General features: G+C 35.5%; 1 protein-coding gene across 1 annotated transcript in view; it reads left to right on the plus strand.

The window, feature by feature from the left end:
- The window catches only part of ZDHHC2 (zinc finger DHHC-type palmitoyltransferase 2), a 31,341-nt gene extending 21,539 nt beyond the window's left edge, over positions 1-9,802 (plus strand). Inside the window, exons 7-13 of the mRNA XM_064710460.1 lie at positions 1,921-2,041; positions 2,791-2,923; positions 4,814-4,940; positions 5,104-5,196; positions 6,211-6,320; positions 6,803-6,880; positions 9,629-9,802. Coding sequence (XP_064566530.1) covers positions 1,921-2,041; positions 2,791-2,923; positions 4,814-4,940; positions 5,104-5,196; positions 6,211-6,320; positions 6,803-6,843 — 625 coding nt within the window. The 3' untranslated portion in view covers positions 6,844-6,880; positions 9,629-9,802. The remainder of the gene's footprint in view (positions 1-1,920; positions 2,042-2,790; positions 2,924-4,813; positions 4,941-5,103; positions 5,197-6,210; positions 6,321-6,802; positions 6,881-9,628) is intronic.
- Positions 9,803-10,671: the final 869 nt, after the last annotated feature.

Consider the following 10,671-nt stretch of genomic DNA (forward strand, 5'->3'; position numbering starts at 1 on the left):
TTCTCTTCAGTGTTCTGATGAAGAAGATTCTTTTCCAGTACGACCTCTGCAGTCTGGGGCCTTGACAAATTTAAAGGGAGCATAATAATTTATGCAAGTTTATTTTGACGCGTTTGCCACATGCCATTGTGCAAAACAACAGTTACAAAGAAATCTATCTTTGATACAAGAAATTTCATCTTTGGGGAATAACATTTCACTTGATATTTCTTTTCTCACATCAAACAGTGTCTTAAGTAATAACAGTTCAAAAATAAGTATCCTGAAAGGAAAGTAGGATTTTCATAGAAAACTTGAACCTGAATTGCTTGAAGTTTTTCATGGAATTGCTTACTTTGACATATATAATGAAAAAGTTCACTTAACTGTGGAGAATTTTATGTTTAGTTTTCAATAAGAATAATGAGGAGCTTACAAATATATCTACTTTTTCTTTAATTAGAACAATCTATTGTGAGTGCTTAACTGTAGTTAATATGAATGCTTAGCTATTGCTGCATCTTTAAATGAAAAATCAAAAGTTAATATTTAACCAAGATGTTATGTTTTGTCTAAACAAAACATAGAACAAACTCACCCAACTCGCTACCCATCCTGAGAATGGGTAACAGTAAGGTACAGTGAAAATTTCTTTCCTATTTTAAGATTTTACCCTTATCTGATTAGCATGTCTTCTGCCATTAGCATCACCATCTCCCTAAAGAAGAGAACAATTGTGGTAACTTGTCCTGCACTTCTGGAAGCTAAAGTTGAGCCTCACCACATCTCTGTTTTTTTTTTTTAAAGAATTATTCGTCAATACACGAGTATCTTTATGGATATAGTCTTTGCTTAATTGGCTGATATTTTTGACAGCCAATTGAATTGACAGTATCAGTTAGGTTTTTTTAAACTCATATGAAGAGTTATGCCAAGGTTAGTGCAAAGATAATTTTGATTAACTTCTCAATGCAACCAAATAAAAGAGGAAGCAATTTACCAATAAACTGCCTATGGGGAGCACTCCAATATTTTTTTCATTTGATGGGAGTAATACCAATTTATATTTAATAGAGCTCTAAAATTCCTAATACTTAGTATGTTGTCTCTAATGGGAAGCTACTATGGTACTAAAAGCACCCTCATCATCATATTGTATACTAGTTGCTCATTATCATGTATAAAAATCTTTGCAAATGGGAGGTAGGTGATCTTAAAGCCCATAAGTGAAAATGATAAAATGAGATTTATTTTAACATTTAGATATGCTTCTAATGTCTTATTCCCTATCATGTTGCCATTGGTATGGAATGTTTTCTATTCCAGAGTAGCATTTCTCTCATTTAATGTAAATATAAGTATTTTTAGGAATCTCCTATGAATGCTCTTACATTTGAGAATCTTACTAAGAAGTTTTATGGTATGAGAAGTTTTAAGCATTTAGTATGATTAAAGAAGGAGGATCTGGATTAAATGAGACTGCTTTTATTCTCACAAAATTCAGTCAAGTTTCAGTTCCTGGCTTGTTACTGTCCCTGTTGACATACAGTATGCCTAATGGTATAACATGGATTCTTACCTACAAACCAAAAAAAAAAAGTTAACTGCTTTACATCGCATTTACATCAGATGTGCTGAGAAAAAGTTTCATACCATAAGTGAAAATATAATTTCAATAAGCTGTTGAAAGCAATGTCACCTGGTAAAGTTGTTTGGGCTTGTTTGTGGTGGTGGTGTTTTGATTTGGGTTACTACACTAATTTGCAAATTGAAGCTAAATCCATTCCAGTAGCTTGAGGCAGGAGAGATAGGAAGTAAAAATTGGTTTACATACTAGTATAAATGTTTTTAGAGTAAATAAGTTTCATTTAAACTGAATGAAAGCAAGGAAAACTTTCACAACATTTCATTCTTACATGTTTATTTGTTTGTTTTTATCAGGGTGAACAACTGTGTAGGATTCTCCAATTACAAATTTTTTCTTCTCTTCTTGGCTTACTCACTACTGTATTGCCTCTTCATTGCTGCAACAGATTTGCAGTACTTTATCAAGTTTTGGACAGTAAGTACTCTGATTTACATGCTGTCTTTAAGTGTGTGGAGTTACTGCTGTGCAAATAAATCTAAGATTCTAAGGGGACCTACAGAAAAGCTAAAGAGAGACATTTTTACAAGGACATGGAGTGATAGGACAAGGAGAAATGGCTTTAAGCTGAAAGAGGGCAGATATTGATTAGGAATTACAAAGAAATTCTTTACTGTGAGGGTGGTGAGGCACTGGAACAGGTTGCCCAGAGGAGTTATTGGTTCCCCATTTCTGGAAGTGTTCCAGACCAGGTTGGATGGAGCTTTGAGGAACCTGGTCCAGCTGAAGGTGTCCCTGTCCAAGGTGGGGCATTGGGAACTAAATGATTGTTAAGGTCCCTTCCAAGCCAAGGCATTCTGTGATTCCAAGGCATTGCATTGTTAGCTAGTATCTCCTAATGTCAGGTACCAAAGTATAGCCTATATATGCAATTATAGCCCTCATTTTTTTCAAATCATTCTTCTCTAAAAGACAATTCAAAGTTCAGATCTAAATTTCAGAATCTTGCTCTCAGTATTTATCATTTCCCAAGAAATGACAAATACTTTCTTTAACTTAGATTCTGTCACCAACTTAATTGCATGGCTGTCTGTATGTATTGATATTCTTCTTGTGTGGTGAATTTGTCTGTGTGCTGAATTTGATTTGGCTGAATAGGGGATTATTAATAATCAAATGAAATAGCTATTTCCCCAATTCTAATTTTTTTTTTTTTTAATTTTCAGAATGGCCTTCCTGATACTCAAGCCAAGTTCCACATCATGTTTTTATTCTTTGCTGCAGCTATGTTTTCTGTCAGTTTGTCTTCTCTGTTTGGGTATCACTGTTGGCTTGTCAGCAAGAATAAATCTACATTAGGTAAGTAGATTTAATGCTTCTGTGTTTGACAGCAAAAAATAAATAATAAATGTATTTTATATGCATGGGTGTAATGGAGGAAGTGGGAAATTCTACGCTGGTTCGTTGCATCTTGGTTAGAAGACTCCAAAGTTCTTCTGTTCCATGGACATTTTGACTCTTTCTCTTGCCCCAAAGGGCCAAGTTTATTAGTAAACTTAATATTATTCCTCTCACTGCTTTCCACCCACAGTTTGTTAACAGAAATGGAATAAAGTAAAAAAAATTCAATAAAATCAAGATAAATTCCTAATAAATGTTAGATGGACCACTGCGTGTTTGCACACGTAATGCTTGAATACACATGTAAAACTTAATAAATAAAATCCAGAAGACTTCAGTGCCTGTTCTCTACTGCATGCTGGACTGTAATAATGCCAATTTGCAATATAGTCCTTAAAACCTCTAAATCTCTAAATGCTTTCCTGCTGACGTAAGCTGATTTAAAGTAGGCCAATGAACTGACTGACCTGGATTTTCCTGGTTTCAGATTTGTTAATGATGATTAATGATGATTTTGGTGATTAATGGAAAACTTTGAAAATAGATAATCTGTATCAATGGAAGAAAGCTTGTTTACTTCAAGATTTCCTGTAGGATTTTTGAGCTTTTTCAGTATTCTAACAAATCATTGACTTTCAACAATTTTTTGCTGATATTAATTTCTACCTAGGTATAAGTAAAGTTTTATTAAAGATGTTTATTTGAATGGAAATAAATTAGTGTTCTGTTTATAAACTGGTCTTTTAATTTTAGTGCAAAGAATTTGTTCAGAGGTAACCATAACACATTACACTTCTAATTCAACATTTTGTGTTTTCAAAACAAATGGAATCCCATACTGGTAATATAACGTTTCCTGCATACTTAAGTTGCTCAAAAAGATCTGGGTGTTTCTTCCCATTTTAGTTTGGGAAATTGCTCAATATGTGAAGCCTTAAAAAGGCAGTAAATTGGTAATGAAGCCATGATAGCTTTAAGTGTGACTGTGCTTAAATCATCTTGGGAGTTCTTTTCCTAGCCTAATATGGGCATCTAAAAGGATGCCCCCATTTTCCCTTCCCCCTTCTTCAAAACCCATTGTAATTAATGCACATGGAAGGTCATTCCCAGCAGTTCTTGGCTAGGGTTTGACTGCAGAAGGACATTCTCAGCATGGTTCTGACATGGTTTGTGGGAGCTGTACTGTCAGGACATCAGGACAGAGCTTGCCTGCTATGTATAGCCAATTAAGGGAATTAAATGGCTATCAGTCACTTGGTGAAAAGTGAATGAATTTTCTGCTTCAGGCACTTTGCAACACTTGAAGCTATATTTAGCTCTCTTCTCCAGAAATTTAGGTTGGATGGCCAGGGGGAATAATCTGGGTCTATGAGCAAAGACGTTTCTTTATGCAGTGGTAAAAACACACAGTATTTTCATACCCCAGTGTGTGTGTAAAGCTAGTCTTACTACTAAAGTAGGCTAACTTTTTCTCCTTTTTCATTACTTTTTCTGTAAGAATCCCTTTGTTTAGGCTTTTTCTTTCTTGAACGCTGTCTGTGGTATAGTCACAGACTGAAATATTCATATAAACTTATCATGCCTGCTTTAAAAGGGAGTTCCTACTCTTCCTTGCCTTGATGAGGGAGGAGGGTGAAAGAGACTTCCACCCTTCTCAGCCACTGGACTTGCTCCACACACACAGTGCCTGTGTAGCACTCACTGACTTTGGCTTCCAGAGTGCCCTCACTCCCTTTCTCCGTCATTTGGGCAGTACAGCCTTTCCTCTTTGATGAATGGCAGTGCAATTGCCTAAGTACTGGTGGGGAGTAACCTGCAAAGAGGTCTAATTAATCTTTTTCTTTTAAGAGGTCTTCAGAGCTCCCATATTTCGTCACAGAACAGATAAGAATGGCTTTAGCCTGGGCTTCAGCAAAAACCTAAGGCAGGTGTTTGGTGATGAGAAGAAATACTGGTTGGTGCCTGTGTTTTCAAGGTATGCTGCTCCTAATGCTTAATTTATTTAAACTGTTAAATGATCAGGATCCAAAGCATTTGGGGAATGGTTAGCTTTTGGAAATAATATATAGTAATAAATAAATAAACTTCTTCAAAGTTGAGAGTTTTTTGTATGTATGACATCAATTTGAATTTTTCAGTTTAGGGGATGGTTGCTCCTTTCCAACTTGCCTTGTTAATCAGGATCCTGAGCAAGCTTCCACACCTGGTGGACTTAATTCAACATCCAAAAGGTAATCTGCTTTTGTTACCCATTTCATAATATACTTAAAAGTGGTAAGCAAATGAAGAGTATCCTTTTAATAAATCCAAGTCATATTTTAACAGTTAAGCTGTAAATCAGGTAATCCTCAGATTTATATTTAAATTTATGGAAATGAGGCAGGGTAAATTTTCCCCCGATACGCTTTGTCTCTGCTCAGTGACATCCCAGGACCTGAATTTTTCACACCTGCCTAACAATCAGTATCAGCAGTATTCTTTATGCATACATATGAGATGGTTATTCACACTGCCTGTGATACAAATCCATTGCCTTGCATGGCTTTTGGGGGATGCCTGCTTTTTCTTGTCTAATGAAAGCCGCTCCATATAAGGGAATCATCCCTAATGGCACTTGGGCCAGAGCACAGGAACCTGAATATTAAGTGTTGTTTCTGCTGATAATAGAACATGTTTTATTAATTCTCATCCTTAATGGACATGACTTCTTTAAAAGTCATACTTCTTGAAAAGTATGCATATTCTCCTTTGAATAAAGTCATATTGCATCCTTTTTGAAATGTTTGATAAGTATAGTGAATATGAGGCTAGGAAATGATAATGGAATCATACTGACAATCTTTTATTCATAAAAGAATTCTATGACATTTCGGCTTGATGTTTTATCTTACCCCAGCATTCTGTAGCTTACATTAGGAACGAGAGTTTGGAGATGTTCTCTCCACTATTTATCATGTCAGGTTTGTTGTAGTGAAGAAGAATATAGGTAAGATTGCATTTGGGGCTGAAGTACATGTATTAATATAAAATATCTGTCAAATTAAAAATCCCTGTGCTTTTTAGATTGTGCTTGCACTTGTGACAACCACAGTGTAATGCATATAATGATAAAAAAGTAGTGATTCATCAGACAAGAAGCAAGGTGAGGTAAGGAAAATACTGTGTATGACAAACTGTTTGTAATGTGTGGTAAAAAGATGAAAAATTACTGCAGTTCACTAATGTTCTTTTTATTGGTGCTACAGTGAGAACCATCTGTTTCCTGCAAAGCCCTTGCGTGATTCCCAGAGCCACCTACTTACAGATGCACCATCTTGGCCAGAAACTGCTGCAAAGGCTGACAAGGGCAAAGTTGGTAAGGGGTTGACTTATGCTGCAATGATTTGTGTTGTGTAAACTCTTTTGGAGGATATATTGTAATAATGGCCACAGTCACATGATTTGTATTCATGAACTGAAATTTATGAAGCTTTTTTGAAATATATGCTAGTAGGAAGTTCCATGTGTCAAGCTGCTGTGCCTTTCCCACTTAAACCTGACCAAGGGACATTAGAATACTGATACCAGTAGGTGCTAATTATTTTTTAAGATAGGCCTGATAGCACCTTTGACAACAACTTTCTTATAAAAGAGGTGACACCTATTTGCAGCTAGTGAAAAGCTATATAATAGATATGGGACAGGACTTGACCTGGTAGAAGAGTAATGACATTAAAATGATTGTTAAGACATGGTTGTATTATTTGCTGAAATAATGAAATGAAATAAATTTGCTGAAATAATGAAATCTTGAAATGAGACCTTTTCCTGTGGGAATACTATTTTTTGTCTTTTAAGGTATGAGCAATCCTGCATTAACCATGGAAAATGAAACCTAATTTCCCTTAAAAGAAGCATCTGAATACGTAAGGAAAGGTATGTTAATATTCTCTGCATTTATTATTTATTTGATGATTCCTTACCATTTGAAGAATGCACAAAAGAAAATTACTAAAATACTTCCTGTTTTCTTCAATTAATTTTTTACCACATATAGTAGCACATGAATTCATAGTTTTAAACTAAAACTTTAAACTCTTATTTCTTGATGTGTAATGTTTGCAAATTAGTTTGATCTTAATACTCATTGCTTTTTAGGTAAAAGTCCAACATAATATTATTATTATTATTCCCTTTATTTAGAAAGATACGGAAAATTGTGAGTATTCAAGCTGTTCAGCCAATATTCGTAACACTAAGTTTGAAAATTAGGCTGGTTCTTAAGACAGCATGCAAGGATCATAGCTTTGTCTGCTAAAACAGGTAAAAGTCTATCAAATGATGAAGCAAAAAGGATTTAGTCTAATATATAAGCTATTAGTGTCTTGCTCTGAGTCAGGTACTGACTGAGCTGCATCCTATTTAATAGTAAAAACACAGATGATATTTTCTTGCATTAATATCTTGCAACACAGACTTGAGAAGCAGCTAGTAAATTCTATTAGGTACATAACAGAAGCTGACATTTACCCTGGGTTGTGGAGAATGAACACAATCATCACATTCACTCTAGTACTTGAATATAGCTAACTCCACCAAAACTTATGGAATTAAATTATTTTGTATTTAAACTGTATAAAAAGTTTGACTCCAACCCCAAGAATTTTTGCCTACCAAATAATTGATGTGGAGGGGTTGTTCCAGCAAGGTCATTTCTTCCCTGCTGTTGGAAGCACCTTTTCAGTCATCCTGAAAAAGCTTCTCAAGTGAATGTCCTTCATTTATGTGTGGTATGACTCTTGGACATGCTGTCAGGGCAGTGAGGTTGCTCATGGAAGAAATGAAAGGCATGGAAAGTCATCAGGGAACTGCAGTGATTGTCACTAGACCCATTAGGAATGGTATTGCACTGTCAAGGCAGATTATAAAACTAGTAAGTGTGCAGATAGCAACAGATGGACCCATAGCTTGTACCAAAAAGTTCCCAAAAGTTCAGTTTGGTTCATGAAGAAATTTCAAAACCTCTTGGCCCTTACATTCTGGTTTTGTGTTCAGTGATGAAGACACAGTTCCAGATATAGGTACATCTGCAAACTTGATGATGATGTGAGGTGTTAGAGGTGTTGAAAATGTGGGTGTCAGATGAACAGAGTTAAAGAGATGAGTGAAGAAAACTCAGACAGTGCCTGCAATTTTCACTGCTCTCTGGATATTTTAATAGAATATAAACCCCTCATTTCTAACCCTTTGTTCAAAATGTAAAACATTGCATTTCTGCACTGTTTAATCCATCCATTCTTTCAACAAAACAACAGCTTCTGGAAAAAACTAAATTAGTTACTTTCAGTTGATTTAATGTCTTACATGTCATCACTAATCAAGAGTAAAATATTGGAGACAGACTTGAAAGAAACAGATTCTTGGATTGTTACAGAAATACCATTAATTGCAACTAGATTTATCAAGTTGGAGTTTTACTTTCTGAAGTCCCAAGACTTTATTTACTTAAGTAATAGCTTTTAAACTTTAATTATTCTCTGAAGAGTGTGTATATTTTATTGGAATTTTGTCATTCAGATTACTCTGAATATCAAACATAGTCTGTGACTGTTCTAAATATGTTAAAAGTGGGTGGATTTTCCTGTCAGTTTAGCTTGATAAACATCTTGTGCTCTTTTTAAATTATTTTCTTCTTTTAGTCCCGTCTGAGAAAGAGTTGTGTTTGCAGTCAGATTACTTCACTCTGTGGGGTTTGGGGGTTATGTTTGGTGTTGTTTTTTTTTCTTTTTGGAGGCGTCCATTTTGGAACATGGCTTTTTAAAGAGAGATTACTTTCAGAGGAGGTTATGTTCCAAAGAATAAGTCTAAAGTCACATAAAGGGGCTCCTGGAAGTTGGTTTTGCCTCACTTGGATTCCTGCACTTTCAGAAGAGTAGCAGGAACTGGTAATTCTTTGGCATGTGCACAAGCACCAGATTGGTTGTACCTATACTCTGAGATATTTCTATGTGGCAGTTAAAACTTTCTGGAGAATTAACAAAAAAGATTGATTGCTGTCTACATGTATGCCACATACAGTTGCTGCAATAAGAGCTTGTATATAAAAACTTCTTTTAGCTACTTCACATTTAACTTCATTACATTATTGTCAATATAGGAATCATATTTGTTCCTAGGGATTGAATAGAGTACTTTTAATAGAGCTGCTGAAGTCACCACAAAAACCAAGTAATTTCATATTACATATGAAAAATACAGCCCACAGCCCCTGCCAATGTGTTAGAATTAGAATTTCTGTCCCACTGAAGATCTGTTCAATATCCTGTATCCTATAATCCCTCATATTTCAGCAGAGGACTGATTACCAGAAGTGCCAAATGTAGTTTACACTAATGTAAGAGAGAATTATTTTTTAATTATGTTGGTATCTGGAAGTAAAAATAGCTCGTGTCATTTTATAAACTGGTGGCCTGCTTGCTGTGTAGTCAGTACTTATCACTGTCATCCTGAAGTAGATTAATAACATACCTGTGAGCAGTCTTATTGGGTTCCTCTTCAGGGTGGGATTTTTATTCTGCCATTAGTCACTTTTCCCTTCAAGTTGATGAAACTTGTTACAATAACATCATTTTTAAGTATTCTTTGATTCTAACAATGTGTTTTGTGATTAATATTCTGTTCCAGTTTAAGAACAAGCTGTTGTTGGAAGGAAGATGCATTCTTCCAAGTATCAGCCCTGTTGACCAGCTGCTCCTGTCTGCTCCTCTATGGATGTGCTCAGAAAACAAACTGACAGATGATTAGCTGTCTCCATGTCACTGCTTAAAACACAAAACTAAACATGTTACTTCTGAACCATATAAAGGATGTTTCAACTTAAAATTACTGGGTTTGAATGGTGAAGGATGATTGAGTACTAGAAAGTGGTACAAAAGAAGAGCCTGCGTTTACAATTGTAAAAATTCAATGGCTGGTTTTACTTTGGTATTCAGCACAAAAAAATGTGAATGTGACCTCCTTACTATCAGTTCATGTTCTTGGCTTGGTTTTGAAAATTCACCTTTTAATTCAAATTGTTCTAAGTGGTTGACTTTAAAATCAAATTTTTGCACCACTGCCTTTATGAACTGGGAGAAGAGCCAGTGTTGATTAGGAATAGTTTAGTGGCTTGGTGGACTGTATTTTCTTTTGAGCCCTTGATAAGCAACTTTTGAAGAAGACCCAAGTAAGTGTCTGACTGTTATTGGAACATTTTTTGGAAAACATTATTGTAAAAGCTCTGTTTTCCCAAAGGTCTGCACTACAGATAGTTGGAAAAGTTGAGAGGGAAAAAAATTCTTTGGTTAATTGGTACAGCGGGCCCCTGCCCAGTGATGCAATGAAAAGCCTGTGTTCAGGGGGGTAATATGGAAATGAAACCGGCCAGCTGGGGATTTTGATGGCAGCTTCACAGAATAGTCCTACGAAATGGGATTTTATTGTCCCATTTGGAGCTCTTACCCGTTTTGAAGCAAATGTTGGCCCTGAACTTTGATCCAAAAGGCTTTTTACCAACCTGTGTTAGTTACTGAGGGCCAGGGTCTTTCAAGCTCCTAATTTCCTATTAATCAATATTTGTCTCAGATTTCTTTTTTCACTTTTTCTTCAAGACACTGCCTTTCTTACTGCATAACTTGATGAATACCATGTGCAGTCAAGGTGACTTACTGTTATTACTTATGATATTT

Source organism: Zonotrichia leucophrys, chromosome 4 (assembly GCF_028769735.1).
Source record: "Zonotrichia leucophrys gambelii isolate GWCS_2022_RI chromosome 4, RI_Zleu_2.0, whole genome shotgun sequence".
In the NCBI taxonomy this organism is placed as follows: Eukaryota; Metazoa; Chordata; class Aves; order Passeriformes; family Passerellidae; genus Zonotrichia; species Zonotrichia leucophrys.